Genomic DNA, 22196 nt, shown 5'->3' on the forward strand with positions numbered 1-22196 from the left:
TTAAGGGCAGAGCTAACACCAAAGTGGCGTGCAATGTCAGGGAAGGTTCCACTTTAAAGATAGTTTAAGAAAAAAAATCACTACTGGGCTGGCAAAACGGCTCAGTGGGCTTAAAGGTACTTGCCGCTAATCCCGATGGTCTGAACTCGATTCCTGGTACCCATATGGTAAAAGAACCAGTCTATGTATGCTATCATGACACACACACACTTGCATGTGTACACATGCAGACATGTTATATATGTACATACACATACACAAAACGAATAAATGCAAGAAAATTACAACAGGGCAGTAAGAGACTTGACTGAAAAAGTACGGTTATATTACAAAATTAAATAATGAACAATACAAGGATTCAAAACAGATTATGTCTCAAATACTCTTATGGAGCTGGTTAGGTTTCAGTTACATACAAAACACACCAAAAAAGAGCTACTACTCTTACACATATACAACTGACTAGTTCCACTTCTGCTGGATTTTAAGCTATCGGAAATGTGTAAGTAACTTTCAATTTAATACTTAGAAGGCGCACTTATATCCATGGAAGAAGTGCACCATATGAAAATGCACTCTGCACACAAGCTGGGCATGGCTTTCTCTATATGCCAGAAGCAGGGTGGTTGAGCTTATTTTCCTTCTGAGAATGAAAGAAATGACTTGGCAGTCCATTTCCTGGCCAAAAGAAGGCAAAGTAGGTATTAGACTTGCTATGAACCAAACTCTTGAAAATTTAGAACATGCAGGCAACAGGGTCACCAAACTATATGGTCAATGGGCAAAATCCTGCTGCACCTTTCTCCTGCTTATTTACACATTACCATGACTGCTTTTGTGTTATAACAGCAAAGCTAAACAGTGGCAGAAGAAACCAAACATAGTACTCAAAGCCTAAAGATATTTACTGCCTGGTACTATATAACAAAAAGCTTGCCGACTCCTCATATAGTCATTCCTCAGACCCTACATCCAGAATACCTGAATTTCCAAGAAAAATAGCAAAGAAAAATCCTATTAGAAGTTCATGGAAGCATCATGTAGCAAAATATGCAATTAAAATACATGGCTCCACCCTTGGATAGTCTCCAAAGTCAGAATTCAGGTCCTCCCTCCTAATATAATTTTGAAGGCTAAGCTATGACTCTTAGGGAGTATTTTGGAAGAAAAACAGCAAAAACAAAACAAAAAGCAAATCTGGAAATATCTGCTTTTTACTCTTTTCTCATTGACATAAAATTCTGAGGTCTACTAGCCAGATACAGGTCAACATTTAAAAGCAGACAGTTCAAAAACATGGAAGGCATACAGCTATCAAGGCACCTCCCACATGTGCAGGGGAGTACTCACGATTATCAGTTTGTAAAAGTTCAGGCATGGCTCTGCTGACATGGTGTAACAGCAGAGCCATGCCTGACTTGTAAGCAACACTGCACTACCAAGACCTTGCTGGAGGAGTAATGACTGTTTAACTTACAGCTACTTTACATACCATGTTTAAGCTTACCTTTTTCATATATTCAGTAACTGGGTTCTGCTGCAAGAATTCAGTACTTTCTCTGGTATAAAATCTCTCTGTGTCAGCCAAAAATTGAGATTCAAAGGATTCTTTATACACTGTTAACGTAGGGCCCTTTGCAAATGCATCATCTTCATTCAGCCCCAGTTCCACTAGAAACAAATATGAGCTATATTTCAATTGTCATGTTTTTTTTTTTTTTTTTTTTTTTTAAATTCCACAGATAATACTTTGGTGCAGCATTTAGTTTAAGTTACACTTAAAAGATCAATGTGATGAACTCAGTGGCTGGCTCTTTGATTACTTCCCCTTGGGGGAGGGGGCAGCCTTACCAGGCCACAGAGGAAGACAATGCACAGTTGCATAGTAAACTTTCACAGAAATGCAAACCCAATTGAGCTTGCACTTAATCAGTGTCTCACCTCAATATGTCAAGCTTCTATAAATTCCTGGTTATCATTTAGCTCAAAACTCATATATAAGTAATTCTTCAATAAAATATCCTTAAAGTACAAAAAGATTAAATATATTCTATGATTTGTAAAATTACTACCTTAAAAGTACCTTAAAGATGTATTAACACTCTTGATAATAGTTTAAATGTTTTTAACTGAATGTTAGACCTTTATTAAAATTGTCATGTGATCTAAAAACTGAATAAAGGCAAACTGTTTACCATAAGATTGTACAACTCCACTTATGAGTCTTGTATTGATGGTTTCACCATTTCTTTCCTTTTCGATCAGTTTTAGGACAGCATTTGTTACCTTTAAGAACACATAAAACATACGGTAGAAGTACTACAGGTCACAATATATCTTACATTCCTTTCCACACTTAAAGCCACTAAATAATACAAGCTAGCCAATATTTCTGAGGTTTGGACACATGAATGTGTGTAAGTGTAGAGCAGAGGACAATTTCAAGCACTGTTCCCCAGGGGTCATCCACCTTGTTTTTTGAGACAGTCTCTCACCACCACGGAGCTCATTCAGGAGGCAAGTTTGACACTGGACAGGGTGCCCTAGGGATCTGCTTGACCCTACCTCCCCAACACTGGTGGGCACTACCATTCCTATAGGTCCTCAGGTCTACTCCAGGCCCTCATGCTTGCATGGCAAGCACTTTACCAACTGAGCCAAATCCCCAGCCCAACAAATGCTCTTGAGATAATTCAAAGGCACGAGAAGACAAGATAAAAGTGGGAAGTTTTTTTTTTTGTTTTGTTTTGTTTTGTTTAAGGAAACACACACATCCCACAGTAGATACCTGTTTATTCAATGGCCTGAACAAACAATCTCTCCATGTCACCAATGCAAGCTGGATGAAAAAGGGGAAAAGATGTATTAAATGTCTGTGTTTCACTATGGTTCCCCCAAATTGCTTATAGATAATTTCATTTCTTAATTTTACCAAAAATTTTAGATTATCCCTTAGTAAAAAAAAAGTAAAAAAAAAAAAAATCTACTATCACAATGAAATCTAAGCTGCCCTCTTAAGTTAAACACTTTGCACAGATGTTCACAAGCTCACATTTTAACAATGAAGTTCAAAAAGAAAACCCTGATTTAAGGAGGACACTTGTATCAGCTTAAATTAAATAACCAGCAGTAGACTCAAACTTTAAATGTATTTCCTGGCTCCAACAAGTTTTAACCAGATACACCTGATAAAAGTGATTCCAGTCACTATCAGTTTTCTAACACATCAAGAAAAGTAGAGATTTTAGAAATATTCCAACTTTTATATCTTGATGATATATTTTCAATGCAGTTTCTTGTGATTAGAGGCATGCACTGCCAGGCCAAGCATTATTAGGATTTTGTGCTGTGGTGTGTCGGAAGACTCAGTCTTGCTGTCTAGGAGAAAAGGAACCTGGAAAGGTATGTCTAACCCCAATCCCTTTCTTCCCTCCTTCTTTAGTCCTCAGACAGGAGTAAGGAGACAATGGAAATATCAGGGCTACAGTTATCGGCTTCTAACCAAACCCCTACACTTTAAAAAAAATCATTTTGTTCTAACTACTTTGTAAATTAGTTAGCAGCCCCCTCCTTAGACAGACCTAGCCTGACTCTGGATGATCTGTCCCTTCAAAGGGATAAAGTCAAAGAGCAATAGAAGACAGAAGCTGTGAAGGCAATCCAAAGAAACTTCAGAGCAGGTTAGAGAAAACAAGTCTGTTGGCAGCACTTCAACATACTAACAATGAAATCAAACCTATATCCCCTGGGTGACTTAGAAAGAAAGCAACTCTAACTAAAAAGGAAAAAAGGTTAGAAAAGAGTAAAAGTCTTATAATTTGTCATGAAGTCACTACATGACAAAGAAGTCATATTTGCTAAAGACTCTGCGCCTATGACAAAATCACAGGTTATAACTGTTCCGCTGAGCTTCAGTACAAACTAGCAAATGACTTGAGCAGGTCTTGAAGCAGCACATTTGGGATGGCAGATGGGAATGCTTTTTCTAGGTGGGGACACTAATTGCTCTTTGCTAGAATTTATGGCTGCATACTGCATTTCCAAACAGTAGCGATGCTACTGGATGACATAGAAGGTGTGGGTTTTGAAAGTAGATTTAAAAAGTAATCAAAGTGGCTAACTTTTGTCTGTCATCCATCCATCCATCCATCCATCCATCCATCCATCCATCCATCCATCCATCTACTTGAGATAGGGTGTCATTATGTAGTACTGGCTGACCTGCACTCTAGGTAGTATGGCCTTGAATTTCAGAGATATCTTTCTGCCTCTGCCTCCCAAGCACTAGGATTAAAGACGTGTGCTTCCATGTCTGACTATACCTTGAGAATGTTTAAAACAGTTAAACTTGTTTTAACTGTTAAAGCACATGGAAAGTGAAAAAGCAGGAATGGTCAACTTAGATCAAGCCGTTTTCAAAAGGAAATCAACCATAGAGTCCACTCTGCAAACTCTAACACAAGGGAAGTACATTAGCCATTCCATGATGGACAGAATTCAAAACATGTTCAATGGCATAAATGTACACTTGGTCAGTTAAAATATATTAAAAAAAAAAAAAAAAAACAAACCCTCAATTCAAAGAACTGAACCTAGAAAATGTTAAAAGCATGTAACTAACCAGATGAGGTGGTAGACACCTTTAATCCCAGCATTTGGGCTGCAAAGACAGGTTTCTCTCAGTTTGAGGCCTGGTCTACAAAATAAAGTTCCAGTCCAGCCAAGGCTATAATGATATCTTGTTTCAAGCAAATAAGCAAACAGAAAACCAAACCAACCAAACAAAACCCAAAATAAAAACCTATGTGGCTACACAATAAAGTCTTACTATGAAGTACAGCTCTTTAAGTGATAAAAGTCCTGCATCTAAGCTACTTTTCATCTAATTTTGTCAAAGCAAATATTGCTATTATAACACAACATCAGACTGACATTTTAATAAAACTGATCCCAAAAGGTTTAGATCTGATACACATCCATATACTAATGTTTTCAATGAATCCCTCCTCAACTTCTCTAGAACAGTGAGTTCCTCCTTTGTAGAGCAATTTTAATTCAGAACATGGCTGCTCTGGCAAGAGATTATATCCAAAGACCTTCTAGGTCTGTGTGATCCAGTTAAAATACAAATATGCCTTTAATCCTAGTAGAGAGAAGCAAGCAGATCTGAGTTCAATACCAGCGTGGTATAGAGCAAGTTTCAGGTTTCAGGTAAAGAAAAGGTTAGGTCCAGGCATGGCGGCACACACCCTTAATTCCAAACAGTGAAAGAAAAGACAGTTTGCAGAAGGAAGCACCTGTGTTTTAAAGTGATGTTTAACTGAGTGGCAGGGAAAAAAAAATGACAAATCAGACAGATTTGACAAAATAGGATATGCCCAACTCTCTCTCTCTCTCTCTCTCTCTCTCTCTCTCTGGAGGGGGGGGGGGGGGAGTAGGGAAAGGGAAGCTACTTAAGGGTAATGCAGAGAGAGAGAGAGAAGGCAGTAGTTTTACCAGGACAGTTAGCCAGAGACGATGAAAAGAGAGAATGAGAAGGACCCAGATGATTAGAGAAGATTGCTGGTGTTAGTTTGAGGCTAAGCAGAGCAATTCAGAAGCCCAGAGAAAAGCTAGATGGACAATAAGCCAGCTGGGAGACAAATTTGAGCCAGAACAGCTTAGTGAGCTCAGAAAGAACAAGTAAGAGTGAGCTAATTAAGCACTAAGCCTCAAAGGCTAAAAAACATTCCAGGCCTAGGTTAGATTGTACAGAGGCTACAAGTTTCCAGGACCAGGCCTAGGTTAGTAAGCCTTAAGAGACCACAAATGAAACAGGCAAATAAAAGTTCTCACTCTGCTTATGTGGAGAAAGAAGTATTTGTTTGTTTATTTATTGTTGTGTGAGCACGGCTATATGTGTGGTTGCATGCAGAACCCAGAGGACCTCTGCTGTTGTCCTTAGGAACCACCCACCTATCGACCTGTACTTGTCAGAATAATAAGCTGGCCGGCCAATGAGTTCCAGGGATCTGTCTGTGTCTGCCTCCCCAGCAATTACAAACATCAATATCATGCTCTTTATACACAGGTTCTCAGGGAGTGAACTCAGGTCCTTGTCTTTACAAAACAAATACTTTATTGACTGGGCTATCATGACAATTCTGTGGAGTTTTTTTTTAAATCTCCCCCACCCCCCAAGACAGCGTCTCATTTAACCAGGTTGGCCAGGAATGTGTTATACAGCAGAAAATGACTCAAACTTATGATTCTCTTGCTTCTACATCCCAAATGCTGGAATTATAGGTGTATGTACCACCACACCTGACTTTTGTGGTACAGCAGACTGAACCCAGGACTTCACAAACACTAGGCAAGCACTCTGTTAACTGAGCTACCTGTCCCTACCATTGGCCCATCTCAAAAGTCTCCAAAGCCTAGAAGGTCTGAGAATCTGCATCTCTACCATGTTTCTAGGTGACACTGATGACAACAAATTTAGGCCATACTTTGAGAAACCAGAAGGCCTAAAACAAAAACCTTGAAGACTAACAAAACAATTAATTCAGAATCCTCTCTCAAATATAGAACTCTGAGATCAAAGTGTATGAAGGCCCAAGTTAAGAGCTTAATCTTCAGAAAAGGTACTTGATTTGCTGGCAACTGCTAGCATAGGATTCTAGTGCTAAAATATAAGCAGCATAAGTGGCTAATTAATTGAAGACACTTTAAAAACAAATACAGAACTGTTTAACTATATTTTATAGCTCCAATTTCCCACCTCTCTACTTTCTTGACACAACATATTTAAAGGCTATTTATTTATTCTTAAAAAAAAAATCTTACTGAATAGATTTCATATATTCCTTTTCGTCCTTCATCACATTCGCGGCGAACCCAATGTCTATTGAGGTAGGCACAGATTCCATTCAGCACTTTGCTGGAGAATCGGTAATCTTCCCACTGCTGAGTGTAGAACTTCAGCACACTCTCATCCATTAAATCTTCTCCATCCTACAAAGAAAGTTCACTAAGACTTTAATATCAGTAGTTTGTCACATAATCAAAATAAAACTTATTTAAAAAGCTACTACATCAAAACGCACAAATACATATGTTTATAGATGGGCTAACTGATGTGTATGAAAACATGCTAATGTAAATTCTCACAAGTTCTTTCATTAAATTAAATTGAAACTTTTCATGGGCTAAATAAGCATATGGATTGGCTGAGTATGCCCCACACTTTGAGAATGGGAGTGTTTTTCCTTTCACGCTTTTCCTTTAGTACTATTGACTAAACCTAGGGTCTAGTGCTAGGCAACTGTTCTACGTTTAATTCAAGACAGGTCTCAGTAAGTTGCCCAGGTTGGCCTTAAACTCAAATGTGCAGCCAAGTATACCTAGAACTTGTGATCCTCCTAAGTTGCTGGCCTTGAACTCACAATGTAGCTGAGAATGAACTTCTGTTCTCCCTCCTGAAAGCTAGGATTTCAGTCCAGTGACAGAATTACAGGTATGCACCTCCCTCCACATTCTGCTTTGTTTAGTTTTTAAGCAATTTCTTATTACATAATCTACTTCCAAAGCATCTCTGCCTGACATCTTTCCAGTTTTTTTATATCAATCTATCCCATTAACGAATTACAATGAAAGCTATTCTACTCATTTTTTAAAAATATGGAATGCTTCACAAATTTGTAAACTTACAAAAAAGTCATCTTAATTGTGGTATTTGTTGTATTTTTGTAACAAAAATGTAACTATAATAACAAAACATTTCCTCTTTAACAAAGCCTCAGGAAGGAAACTAGAAGTTACTCAAATTATTTTTACATTAAACTCACTAATTTGAACAAAATTAACTTGAAAAAATTCTTAGGAATTAATGATACCTCCAAAGTATGCGCTACCTTTATAAACACTGCACTGCTATTTATAGGTGCTATGCTGAGTCTATCAAGAGGCATGTCTTCCTGTGGAAAGCCAAAGTTCAGTAGACCTGTAGTTAGTTCTACAAGTAATAACATTGAAGTGACCCAACCATCTATGTAAATACCTAGTCACACCCAGACACAATCAAATGTCTTGTTTATTTACATGAAATGAAGTCAAAATGTAAAGTTGACTTATTTTGGAAGTAAAATGCAAATATGCTACTGATGGAGTAGCTATTGAAAACAGAACACACTAGAGAGCTAGCTACCTGCCCAACAAATAGCTGAGTATGAAAAACCCACTTTCTTTATTACAGAGCAAACTACTAAAGATCAAAGGCAGATAGACGGCTAAGGTAAAAGATTCACCATTGCCCAAGTAAGAGGCTGAGCTAATGACCCTCTAACTCACAGGATGTGTGGGTAGTTGTAGCAATGGCCAACCCAGTATAGGCACAGTATCAATCTAAAGCAGTGAACATGACAGAGATGGTAGCCATGGCAAAATCATTGCACTCAAGAAAAATCCAAACATTTGTATATGCTTATTATAGCAGTGAGACATCTTACCTTAAGAAGATTTGTCAAGTAATTCTTCAAAAACTCCTTCAACCGCTTGTATAACTCCAAGCCAACAAATTGAGCTCCCCCAGGAGTCTGCCCCTTTTTTGACTTGGAAGGAGGGACTCCAGCCCCCCGGGCTTGGTTGGACTGATGCACACTAGTACAGTAGTTATAAACATGACTTAGAGAAAGTTAAGGAAAATAACACATACCATAGATGCTAACAGTGATTAATGTGAATGTATTGCCTTCTGTTTACATATCAATACACTCCCAATATATTGATCAAAATCTGCTAAAAACTAGAGTAGAAAAAGATGCTATTCACACTACTGCTAAAAACTAGAGTTAAAAGACAGCAAGCCCATTCACAAGGGTGTCCATAGGCCTGAGAAGCAAATGGAACATTCTTGAAAGACTGCCAAGAAAAACCCCAAACCTCTAAAATTGCCTAACATGACTGATTTCTGTGCAAACTGTCCTGAAAACCCCAACAGGTTGGAAAGGTTGCAAATGACAAGGAAAAAGCAATTCCAATATTTACTTTAGGAAAAACAAAAGCCAATAATAATCATAGTCAACATATCCAGAAACATATATTACAAATTCTGAAATAACCAAAAATATATTCTGAGAATGAAAACAAAGGGCAACATCTTCATATAACAATAGTCATAAATGTCTAAAACTGGACAACAGCATCAGGTCCACACACCATGGTGAAACAGAGCATGGAAATTACAGAAATAGAAATAGAAGGATGACCCAGCTTGCCTCTAGATATGAGCATGACAGGACTTGGGGATGGGAGGAGAAAGGCAGAGAACTGCCTTTGTGGTCATCTTTATGATAACTACTATTGCCAGACAGGGAGAACATTAAATAATGTTCTCACACAATAATAAAACATACTATTCTGCTATATTTAAGAATTTAATTTACTATATTGAAGATACTTCAAAAATCAGTAGGTAAAAGTTTATTTAACAAATGACATTAAGTATACTTCGAAATATATCACAACAGATCAATAAAATTATATAAACTCAAAGAATAAAACCAAGAAAACACAGGAATAACACTTATCTTTTCTCAGGCTGGAGATGACCTTTACAAACAAAATCACAAATGTCTAATCTGAAAATCTGAACCGGTTAAAGTAGAACTACCTTCAAGGAAGAGTTCCTATCTTCAGCAAATTAACTGGTCTGGGGCTATACAGCTTACTGGTAGATGACTTTGCCTATTTAGGTCCTGGTTAATACTGAGCACCATAAAACACATAATTTAAAACAATATGGGGGGGGGGGAAGACTGTAATAAGATGGATGTGGTAGCACATGCCTGTAATCCCAGCACCTAGGGAGGCAGGGGCAGGTAAATCTCTGAGTTCAAGGCCAGCCTGGTCTACAAAACAAGTCCAGGAAAGCCAAGGCTACAGAAAGAAACCCTGCCCCGAAAAACCAAAGACTGTATAGAAACATGACCAACGTATACTACAGACAGAAGAGAAACTGACAGTCAGACAGCTAATAAAATACCCAATTGCAGTTCTTTACCAAAGAACTACAACTTAAAGCAACAGATCACTAACTGTTTCAATGGTTCAGTGAATCCAAAGATGACAATAAATATCTTCTGCTCATGATGCAGTGGTGTTGCACACCTGTAATCCCATCACCACTTGGGAGGCAAGAGCAGGAGGGTCAGAAGTTCAGGACCATCCTCAGCAACAGCTAGTTGAAGCTAGCCTGGGTTACAAGAGACTGAGGAGAAGTGGGAAGGGAATGGGAGGAGATAGGAAAGGAGAGAAAAATTTCAAAGAGTCCAAGAGGAAGAAAAACATGAACAACAACAAAAAAGTAAAGAGAAAAAAAAAAAATAATGGCCTAAAAAAAAAATATCAACCTACTCATTAAAATAAACTATCAATGGGCTACACTATAATCAAAGGCAGATGGTCAGAAGGGACAGAACTACAAGACTCCTCGCTGCTGAAACAGGACACAATTTAAATAAATGTCACAATACTCAAAGTATATGTCTAGAAACGACTGCCACATCATCAAACAATGAACTCTCAGACATTAAAAGGGCTGTTCCATGATAAAAGTAGTAGTAATTAACTGAAAAAAACTAATTATAAGCATATTTTCCTAATTATAAGCATATTTTCCTAATAACAGCTTCAAAATACACCAAAGTCTAAAAGCTAAAAACATTTTCATAGTTACATAAGATTTTAATGTCTCAGCAACTAGGACAAAGAAAAATAGCAAGTGAAATACAAATGATCAATAACTTTTGCTTAATGCCATATCCAGCAGTATGTTGGTAAACTGACTTTTGTAGTGATGTTTTTGGTGAAGTTTCTTCAACAAATAGTGCTCAGAAAACTGAATAACCACAATTCAAAAATTAGCAGACAGAAATTAACTGCAGGAGGTGGGAGGAGGGAGATGGTAAGTTTCACGCCAGACTGGACTGCACAGTGGGACAGCTGAAGGATCTGCCACACAAACCCAAGTTCCATCTCCAATATCCACATCAAAAGTCAAGAGTGGTGGTGCTGTGCTGGGGTAGCAGGATCATTCCAGGGCTTGCTAGTCAGACACTCTCATTAAATAACAGAATTTGACACAGGTTAAGTCTCAAAAGGTGGACAGTGACTGAGGAAGACAAGTGACATCAATCTTTGTCCTCTAAACACGTGTATGTGCACCTATGTGCACCTATGAATGTGTGCACGTGCACACACACACACACACACACACAAATATATGTATTTAATAGAATCCTTGAACTTCAGAGAACAAACATAACTGAGGGACTGGAAATACAGCCCAGGGGTTAAGAGTGCTGCTGCTTTCGTAGAGGACCCACGTTCAGCTCCCAGAACCCTGGGCAGGTGCTCACAAGTGCCTGTAATTCTTGTTCCAGAGAATTCTGAACTTCACAGGCACCTGTAATGTGGCATACAATCAAGACACACACAATCATAAATAAAAATTTTAACATTAAACGAGACAAAAAAACAAAACCAAAAACAAGCGGAGGTTGAAGAAAGAGTGGAGGTTGGTTAAGAGTACCAGCGGCTCTTCAGAAAACCCAGGTTTTCTGAATCCAGCACTTACATGACAGTTCACAGCCATCTGAAACTCCAGTTCCAGGGTATCAGACATGTTCTTCTGGCCTGTATGGGCTCCAGCATGCACACGATGCACATATACTCACTCAGGCCTACGCACATGCACACAAAGAAAACAATATTTTTTTTTTTAAAAAGATTTATTTATTTATTTATTATATATACAGTGTTCTGTCTGCATGTGTGCCTGCAGGGCAGAAGAGGGCACCAGATCTCATTATAGATGGTTGTGAGCCACCATGTGGTTGCTGAGAATTGAACTCAGGACCTTTGGTAGAAGAGCCAGTGTTCTTAACCTCTGAGCCATCTCTCCAGCTCCCCCCTCTTTTTTTAATAAGAACAACCCACAAAATATAAAAAAAAACTGTAAGCCATAATCTGAGAAAGAGCTGCTGATAAGTAGAATATATAAAGAACACTTAAAACACGGTAACAAAAGGATAAACAATCCAATTGAACACAAAAAAAAATCTAACAGATAATTAATGGCCAATAAACACATGAAAAGATCCTTAATACACATCAACCTCCAAGGGAATGCACATCAAACCACAATGAGCTACTACTTTATGTTCACTATGTTCACTAAAATAAAGATTGGCCAGAATGGGAAGAAACAAGAACTGTCATATATTGCTAGTGGGTAAGCAAAATAATGCAGTCATTTAATAAAAATCAGTTTTGCAACTGATTTTTCAGACACACACACAGAGAAAGGATTATTCATAACAGTCCCTCGCCAATCTAAAACATCCTAAATACCCACCAACCCATGGAAAGACAAAATGTGATATAGTCACATATATTGGGAGTGATTCTACTATAAAAACAAATGCTGATTTGTTTGGAATCAATTTGGAATGCTGATACATGGTATAAAATGGATGATATCTAAAAATCAAATAAATCGAAAAGACTAGTCACAAATAATTTTAAAGCAAAAATAAGGTACAACATGACAAAAAGTATGGAATTCAAGAAGAGGAAGCATAATATTTAGTCCTAAAAAAAATCCAAAAGGCAATAAAATAAAAGCTTTATGTTTCAGACAATGGGTTGACTGTATACTACTGTCAGCCACAGACCATAAAAAATCCACACAGTGACTTTTAAACACTGGGTTCTTTCCCAAGAATTTCCTCGGTTTCTTTGGCAAGAAAGCCAACAGGAACCTACGAAGCAATCTACACTTTTCTGTCGGTCTGCTGGGATTTCCTACTAGCAGTGGGTGGGAAATGCTCTGAGACAGTGGCACGGTTATTGTATTACAGAGCCAAGTTAGGTTCAGGCTCCGAAAATGACCCCACAACTCTCCCAACATCAAAGAAATGGCTCATTTGCTATGGGTTCTTCAGGCTTAATAATAACAACAGTCTGTAACAGGATTGGTGGCCTCCCGTAATAAGTACTCCCTGAGGAACCTGGCCTTATGCCAGGTCTGCTGAAGGACAGCCATAGGAGACACTGCCTCCCCAAAGTTCATCTCCAACAACCATAGTTCACCATCACCCGAAGAGGAATGTAGTGTGTCTTCTCCACACACATCAGTGCTGAAGATGTGGTGCTGGGAACAGAACCCAGATTCTCAGAAGAATAGCCAGTGCTCTTAACCATGGGGTCATTCTAAAACCCGTTCTATAATGTTTAACCTGAACATATAGACAATCCATTAAGTTTTAAAGAAAAGTAGTGAACATACCATACTTATACTAATAAAGAACAAACAAATAAAAAATAGTGCATTAACCATTTACATGGCAATAATTTCTGTGAACTAATCTACAAGAGTCATATAAGAAAAGTAAAAACCTCTTTTTAAATGGATGTTTATACTGAAAACAAAGAAAGAGCTATTTAAAAAAGCAGCCTCCAACCCCAAGACACAAGCAGCCACTTTCTACACAGCACTATGCGTGCACCACCTATGTCACAGGCAGAAGAGTTTGTGTAAGGTACCATGCGAACATTCTACCATGTCAATTAACAATCTTCAGGGCATCTTTTTGGTAGTACTGGTGTTGAAGACAGCACTTCGGGTAGCTGAGCACAGGCTCTACTCCTGAGCTACACATCCTTACACATTTGATGACTAGATATAACAGTTAAGACTGAAGCTGTTTTTTGTTGTTTCTTATTATCAAAATATGAAGAGCCTTGAACACAAAATTTAGCTACTATTTCTTTAAGGGAGAGTTAAAATTTAAATGTAAATAAACTGATGAGCCATCACACAGTTTTATCTCTTGAGAAATGTGTTTCTAAATTTCTCTTCAGAAAGATCACAGCAATGCTCACATCTACACTGTAGGAGCTTAGCCCACTTCTCTCCTAGGATCCCTAACACTGGCTATAAACATTTCTTTACAACATTTTCCACCTGACTACATTTTCTAAAAAATCTCACTATAATCTCTCTTTTCTTTAGAAGTCAGAAGGCTGAGTATTTTCCCATTTTTACTAGCTGCATTTCTTTAAATGAACTAGTTATTAACATTAGAGCCTTAATTCATGTTTGCAGCACCAAGATTGAACCCAAGGCCTCATAGGCTAAGCAAATGCCCTACCATTCATTGTGCTGCATCCTCGGCTCCTTTGTGTTTACTTCATAGAGTGGCCTCACTAAGTTGCCAAGGCTGGCCTTGAACCTGCCTCTGTAGTCTATGCAGGACTTAAACCTGTAAGAACCCTGCCTCAGCTTCCTGATTCCTGAGGACCTAGAATTGGACGTGCCTGGTATTGACTTGGCTGAGTCATATTCTAAAACACTTGGACAAATATAGACCTACCAAAATGGAAGACTACATTTGAAAAAGTTTGTAAAACCTTCCTATGTTTCGGCTCATCTGATGTAAGCTGTGCTAGCAGGTGAGTACTGTCGGGTCAGTATAAGACACCTAAAGAACAAGATGAAATATCGAAATACATCATTAGTTTAGATGGTTTTCCAAAAAGTATGCATATCATCAATTTGTTTGGAAAATAATCTATTTGTTGTTTGATTTGCTTTTCTATAACTATTTTTCTACAAAACAAAACAAAAAGAGATCGGCAGCAAGCAGGCAGAAATAGCTGTCATCTGCAATACTCCTTCCCCCCCTAAGTGCCTACAGAAGAGAATGCCGGGGAAAGTGCAGATCTGAGCAGCAACAGTGGTCAGGAGGCAACTGCCAGCATTACAGAGAGGCACGTGCTGCAGGCACAAGAGTCGAGTACACTGGGTGAGTGTGCTAGTCCTACTGGCACAAAGACTTGCTGAGGTAAACAGCCAAGCATGAAACATGGACACAACCCTTACAGGGTTGCTGGGAAAAAGAAGACTTTAGAAAATCCAGCTGAGAAAACTATTTTCAGTTCACAACACCACTGGGGGGAAAAAAATAGAAAAGGCAGAGTTTTGAGAATTCACTCAGTAGGAAAAAGAAAGACATCAGCACAGCACTGCCTCAGGTGATGCTAGTAAGCCCAACTGCCAAATTATTAGGATTTCTTTCCTAAGTGCTGAATGAAGGCCAGGGATGGGAAATAACAAAATCCTGGGCATAAGCTTTGATTTCTCTACCTCATTAAAAACAAACAAACAAACAAACAAACAAAACAAAAAAACCGTAATCATAATCTTTTTTTTTTTTTTTTTTTTTTTTTGGCCACATGGGATCAAACTCAGAGGCTTATGTACCTAGATAAGCAAGCACTCTATCATGGAGCCCCACTCTCCACTTTATGACCATTGAGAGAAGCCCCAGGCCAGTCTGAAACCTCAAAGTTGCTGCGCTGAAGAAACAGCTGGATAGTCGAGATGTTCTTTTGATTTCTTTATTACTGTAATATTAAACAGACAATGAAATGTTACTAAGGGTCTCAGGAAGAAAGGCCCGGTTTATTAACGAGGAATCTTTCTCCTGTGTGTCAAAGGCCTTTCTTGAAATGTGTGTCTGTTATTCAAGCTCTGTTCCTTGGTTGTTCCACCTGACTCTAGCTAACCTCTTCCTTTTGGAATGGAAAGTGAACACAATATGGAAAGTGTCCACAAAGAAGCAGCCGCCACTGCAGAGGAGTGGCTTCTTCTGTCAATGTGTTCTATGGACAAGCACCTCAAATAGTTCCAGTGCCTGCTGATGGTCTTTGTCGGAAAATAAGCTTTGAATGCTTCTTAATTTTTTTTACATTAGAATTTTTTAAAGCTAAAATTTCCTCAGCCCGAGTATAGGGCATGATATGTAAAAAATCCCTAAGAAACGAATACAAAATTTATTACTTAATAGAAGCTCAAAAGGAAAGAAATTATTATTTACTCATCTACCTAGAAAATACTCCACTTTCCCCCCCCCCCCAAAAATGAAAAGTGCTCCATTGTGATTTTATGTCTAAGACAAAATTGTTTAGAAGTGCTAATGGGGAACTCTAGTTGAAAACAAGGGCTCAAGACTAAAAATTTTTCAGGTATCAGAATAGCAATAAATTATAGTTATCTACAGAATAAAAGAAGTCAGTAAAAATTTCTTTTTTTCCCCCCTTTGTTTTCCTTTTACATTTTTATTTTATTTTATTTTGGTTTTCTGAGACAGGGGTACTCTATGTAGCCTTGGCTGTCTTGGATTCAAATTAAGAAATCAATTAAAATAATTTCCCAGGGCCAGGCACCTGTAATCCCATAATCCTAGCTCTTGGTAGGCTGAGGCAGGAGAGTCAAATTTAAGGCTAGTCTGGACTCTTATAATAGTGAGTCCCTGTCAAAAAGGAAAATATTTTTAAATAATAAAAATTTTAAAAAACACATATATCAGCAATGAAGTTTCCTTGGTCTCCAAAGTAATGCTGTCTGCTTTTGTGCACAGAAGAAACCCCACCAGGTATCTTGCTTCCCACTGGCTCTATTACAAGCAAGTGAGCCACAAGTCAGACCTAGCAAGCAAACCCCATAAGACGTACTATCTGCTCATTTGGCAAAGAGTCTATTTTCCTTTCCTGACATCTGTATCCCAGCAATTTCTGTAACAGATACTTTACTCAAAAGAATGAGTGAAATATGGTCATTCAACAACTAGTACATGAAGTGCATAACAGTGTATCTAGAACAAATACATGGAAATAACAGAAGGCATTACTGATGAACGCATACACACAATGTAAAATGTCCATACAGCCTAGTCATTAAAGAAATGAAGCTCCCGTAATTTTGCAAGGATGAAGCTTACAAGCATTATGCTTACTGAAAGATACCAGGCACTAATGCCATATACTATATAAATGTCTACTGGAGAAGTCTAGAATAGACAAATTCATAGAAACTAGATCAATGGCTGCCAGAGAAGGGGGTGGGGGCATGGAAATTCAACTGCTAATGAGAACAAGGAGCCTTTCAAGGTAATGAAAATATCCTAAGGGGGTTGGGTAATTCGCTCAGTGGTTAAGCACATCTTCTCCCATAGGACCTGGGTTCAATTCCTAGCACCCATATGACAGCTCACAGCTGTCTATAATTCCAGCTCTAAGGAATCTGAGACTTATACCTAGAGGTAAATCACTCACACAAGTAAAACAAAATAAAAATTAAAAGAAAATATCCTAAATGTAGACACTGACGGTTATAAAACTAACTATACTGAAAATTACTGCATACTTGTAAAATAAGTTAATTTTTAAGTGTGTGAATACTTCAATTAAGCTGTTAGTACCTTAAAAATTTCTTTTAAAGTTTGCATTAATAGAATGTGTGTGCCCATGGAGGTCAGAGGAAAATGCTGGGATCCTGAGGCTGTTGTTAACTGCCCAATATGGATGCTGGGAACTGAACTCAAGTTCTCTGTAAGAGTATGTGCTCTTAACTATGAGTTATCATCTCTCCTGTCGTTCAAAGCTGCTTTTTTTAAAAGAAGTCCTACAGAATAAATGTATTTAAATATAAACATACGTGTATATTATGCATATACATACATTTAATTTGGATAGTTTCATCTATATTTATCTATCTAGGTTATTTTAGTATTCTACAATTAAAATAACTGAAATGTCACATAACCTATTCGATGATAAGTACTGATATCTACTAAAAGTTTTAAACTTACATCCCAATAAAATGTGCAACTGTAAAGTTCTGGAATCAGTATCTGCTCCATTAACTTAACTGAGCTTTAGTTATTCATTCATTCATTATTTTTTCAGAAGGTCTCATGTACTTTATACTGCCCTTGAACCTGCTCTGTTGAGGATGGCCTTGAACTTCTAATCACCCTGACTCTACCTCCTTAGTGCTGGTGGGATTACAGACCCATGCTACCAAGCCTGACTGGTAAATTCTAATTTCAATTTTATTATATTTGTATAGAATCAAGAAACTACAAAGTAAGGCTCAAGAGTATAGAACACTTGTAGCTCTTGCAGAGGAACAGGGTTTAGTTACTAGTGTAGAGCCATATTCAGAATATGGCTGCTCTGGCAAGAGATCACAACCAAAGACCTTCTAGGACTATGTGATGTAGCTTGAATGCAGGCACACTGAATGATTGGTGGTGCTCAGCTTCATTCCCAGCAGACAGAGGTAAGCAGATCTCTGAGTTCAACGCCAACCTGGTATAGAGCAAGTTTCAGGTAAAGAAAAGCTTAGGTCCTAGCATGGTGGTACATACCTTTTTTTGAAGGCTTTTTGTTTATTTGCTTTTTTTTTTAATGTGCACTGGTGTTTTGCCTGTATGTATGTCTGTGTGAGGTTGTCATAGTCCCTGGAACTGGGGTGACAGATAGCTACTGAGACACCATGTGGGTGCTGGGAATTGAACCAGAGTCCTCTGGAAGAGCAGCCAGTGCTCTTAAGCACTGAGCCATCTCTCCAGCCCAGTGGTAAACACCTTTAATCCCAAACAATGAAGGTAAAGTTGGTTTGTAGAAGGAAGCATCCATGTTTGAAAGTGATGTCTAATTGAGTGGCAAACAGTGAGAAATTAGAGAGAGATTAGACAGAATAGGATATGCCCAACTCTCAAGACAAGAGAGAGGAAAGGAAAACTACTTAAGGGAGCAGCACAGAGAATAAGGGAGAAAAGAGACAATTTTATAGAGAGAAGTTGAAGAAAGAACAAGCTAGACACTGGTAAAGACAGAACGAGACAGAAAATAAGGAGCCAGAAGATTAGAACATACTGCCAAAGTTAGTATGAGGCCAAGCAAACTGAGAGAAGCCAATTTGAATCAGTCAGTCTGAAGAGAAGTTTGAGCCAAAACAGCTGAGTTAAAACAGGCAGCAAGAATTCAGAAAAGAACTAGTAAGAGTGAGCATATTTGGCAGTAAGTCTCAGAGGCCGAAAACACTCTAGACCTAGATTAGATTGTATGGAGGCTAGAAGCTTCTAGAAGTAGGTCTAGGTTGGCAGACAGAGCCAGCAAGCTTTGGAGACAACAATTACATCAGGCAAATAAAAGTTACTTTTACATTCTACCATTCACTACGGTGACTCACAATAATCCATAATTCCTTAATTCCAGGAGAGCAGAAGACCCTTTTTGGCCATGGAGGTAAAACACTCATACACAGTAAATAAAAATAAATCTTTAAAAAAACTAGTTAACTGTGTCTGAACGTCGTAGCAGCAGGAACTATACCTTTTAATAATTTCATAACCTTTGCAAGAGACAGCATAGTGTTTTGTATACAATAAGAACCAAAAACTAATGCAATGCTTTTTGTGATGGTCAATCTCCATTGTGGATCGGCTTAGGACTCAGGATTACCACACAAAACACCTCTGAGTGCCTGTGAGAATTAGCTGAGGAGGAAGACCCACCCTGGGTTTGAGCAGCACCACCTCAGGCAGCAAAGCATCTCTAGACTGAAAGGAGAAAGAAGCAAGTGGAGAATGAGCACTCATCACAGTGCTTGCTCTGGACACTGCAGCCAGCAGCCACACACTCCTGCGATCACAGTGCCCACAGTAGAGCTGCCATACCGTCCCTACTGTGATGAACTGGACCTGTGAACTGTAAACACATATAAACTCTTCTTTCCTAAGCTGTTTTGTCAGAGCAACCAGAAAAGTAACTATTGTACTCTCTCAGTACTGTGTAACGCAAATAGGAACATAATACTCAAGCTTTTTGTTCTAGGTGTGTCCTTCAAAACTGGTAAAGGACAAGAGACAGCAAGTATTTTAGGGCTTTATGAATCTGACTGTTTCTGATACAACTACCCTACTCTCCTGTAACATGAAGGCAGCCACAATGGGCACTTAAACCTACTTAGGCCAACATTGCTCATAGAACTTATTATATTTTATTATTTAGCCATTGAGTACTTAGAAATAGGATTATAGCTAAGGACCTAAATTTTATAGTTACTTTCCAGTGTTTACAGGCGTGGTGGTTTGAGAATAAATCTCATAGGCTCATGTTTGAATGTTTGTTCCATATTTGGTATAACTGTTTCTGAAGGATTAGAAGGTGTGGCCTTGTTGGAATAAGTTGAGTCAGTGGGAATGTGCTTTGAGGTTTCAAAAGTTCGTAACAGCTCTCCCTGTCAACTCGTCTGCCTCCAATTTGTTGATAAGACGTGAGCTCTCAGTTACTGCTCCAGCTCCATATGTGGCTGCCTGCTGCCAGGCTCCCCAATTCGATGGTCATGGAATAACCCTCTGAAACCGTAAGAAAGCCCCCAATTAAATATTTTCTTTTTTAAGTTGCCTTGGTCATGGTGTCTCATCATGGCAATAAAATGAAGAGTAACTAAAACAACAGGGTGCTCATTACAGGACCCTGTAATGAGAACAGAAAAATCTGATTTATTACATTATAAAATATGACAATGTATTTACATATAATTTACCTGCATCCTCACCTTATATTTTAAATCATTGCTAGATTATTTACAATGCCTAGTACAATGCAAATGCTACACAACAGTTATACTGCTCAGAGAATAATGACAAAAAAGGGCTACATGCTTAATAGAGAGACTTTTTTCAAGTATGTTCAATGAATCTATGGACACAGAACCTGCTGATCTAAGGGGAGGCTTATACAGTTGACAAGAGCCCCAGCAGGTAGAAGTACTTGCTGCCAAGCCTAAAGACCTATGTTCAACCCCCAGACCTACACTATGCCAGCAGAACTGACTCTTTAAAATTGTCCTCTCTGTGTGTGCTTTACACATGCACACACGCATGCACATGTAAAAGATCTGTAGATACTATCCAGCACCACCTTAAATATCTAGCCAAATCACATCTGCTAAAAAAGAGAAAGGTAAAAATGAACTTTTGATTTTGTTACAGATAAACAAGGAACAAAATATGACATAACATTCCTAATAATTCAAAGAGCATACCGCTAAATAATCAAAACTCTACAGACATCAACCACAGCTCAAGCAAGAGGATACGTGTAGAGTTCCATGTATCTGGACTTCGCCATGCTTTGTCTGGTATATACTTGCTGAATTCCAGCTCTGAGGTCATCCCAGATCTGGTCAAGACCGATCTGCTTCAGTCCATGAGGATTCTGACTCCTGTTTGATGACATTGTGAGTAATGTTCTGAAGTTGTCCAGTACAGCAATCCTTGTTCAAGATACAGCTAATTCTCCATTAGTTGAAAATAGACAATACCATTCCAAATTTATTCACAGCAGCTCAGAAAGAATGTTCTTTAAGTGTAGAGAATAAAATCTCATTGCAGGCAAACCTGAAAAGGAAACAAAGGAGAAATAATCAATTCTACTTTCTGGGGTCAGTAACAGGGCAACACACTCTGACAGAAACAATCTATAGGTACTTCAGACATCTCACTTTCTACATGGAAATAAACTCACTCTATGGTATGTGTATAAACTATGTTTAGACATTTTATCCAAAAAACAATTAGTGCTCTTGAAAAAAGTTGAGAAAAACAAGCACAAGAGACTATTGTCATTCTTGACACTCTAAAGTCAACAAAGGTTGAAACACAGCACTGGAACTACATAAAAATTAGACAAACTCTAAAGTAGACACAGCAGAGAACATGCTTAGGAAATTCCCAGAAAGATAAAAAGAGCTGGCTAACAAACAGGAAAAACAATGTAGTCTCACTAGTTGCCTGTGAGTTTTAGGAATTTACCTAGCATTTGGCTTCCTTTTTACAAGGAAATTTGGGAAGAATTATCAAAATTTACAATGTACCTTAGATTCAAGAGTATTGGCTTTGAAGCTTAGCTCACACTTCACTAAGCTTGAACTTTCTAGCCTGTAAAATAGGGGCAAATTACTTCCTTACATAGCTATTATAAAATATAAAGATAATATATATATACAATATGAGGCTGGAGAGATGGCTCAGAGGTTAAGAGTACTGGCTGTTATTCCAAAGATCCTGAGTTCAATTCCAAGCAACCACATGGTGGCTCACAACCATCTATGATGAGATCTGGTGCCCTCTTCTGACCTGCAGGCACACATTCAGGCAGAATACTGTATAAATAATAAATAAATTTATATATATATAATACTGGACAGCTTACCAAATGGTAATGGCATTATTAATATAGAACTATTATAATATAGTTATTTATTTTATTTTATTTTTTAATGTATTTTCATCCCAATC

At 38.1% G+C, this 22196-nt stretch overlaps 1 protein-coding gene across 3 annotated transcripts in view; it reads right to left on the reverse strand.

The window, feature by feature from the left end:
• The window catches only part of Cul1 (cullin 1), a 72818-nt gene that overhangs the window by 22027 nt on the left and 28595 nt on the right, over positions 1-22196 (reverse strand). For all 3 annotated transcript variants that reach the window (XM_055598297.1, XM_055598298.1, XM_055598296.1), the window contains exons 2-7: positions 20996-21296; positions 8487-8661; positions 6826-6993; positions 2789-2839; positions 2196-2286; positions 1508-1671 (exon numbers count right to left, since the gene is read on the reverse strand). In XM_055598297.1, coding sequence (XP_055454272.1) covers positions 1508-1671; positions 2196-2286; positions 2789-2839; positions 6826-6993; positions 8487-8661; positions 20996-21135 — 789 coding nt within the window. In that variant the 5' untranslated portion in view covers positions 21136-21296. The remainder of the gene's footprint in view (positions 1-1507; positions 1672-2195; positions 2287-2788; positions 2840-6825; positions 6994-8486; positions 8662-20995; positions 21297-22196) is intronic.

The sequence above is a fragment of the Psammomys obesus genome, unplaced genomic scaffold (genome assembly GCF_907164565.1).
Source record: "Psammomys obesus unplaced genomic scaffold, mPsaObe1.curated_primary_1811, whole genome shotgun sequence".
Classification (NCBI taxonomy): Eukaryota; Metazoa; Chordata; class Mammalia; order Rodentia; family Muridae; genus Psammomys; species Psammomys obesus.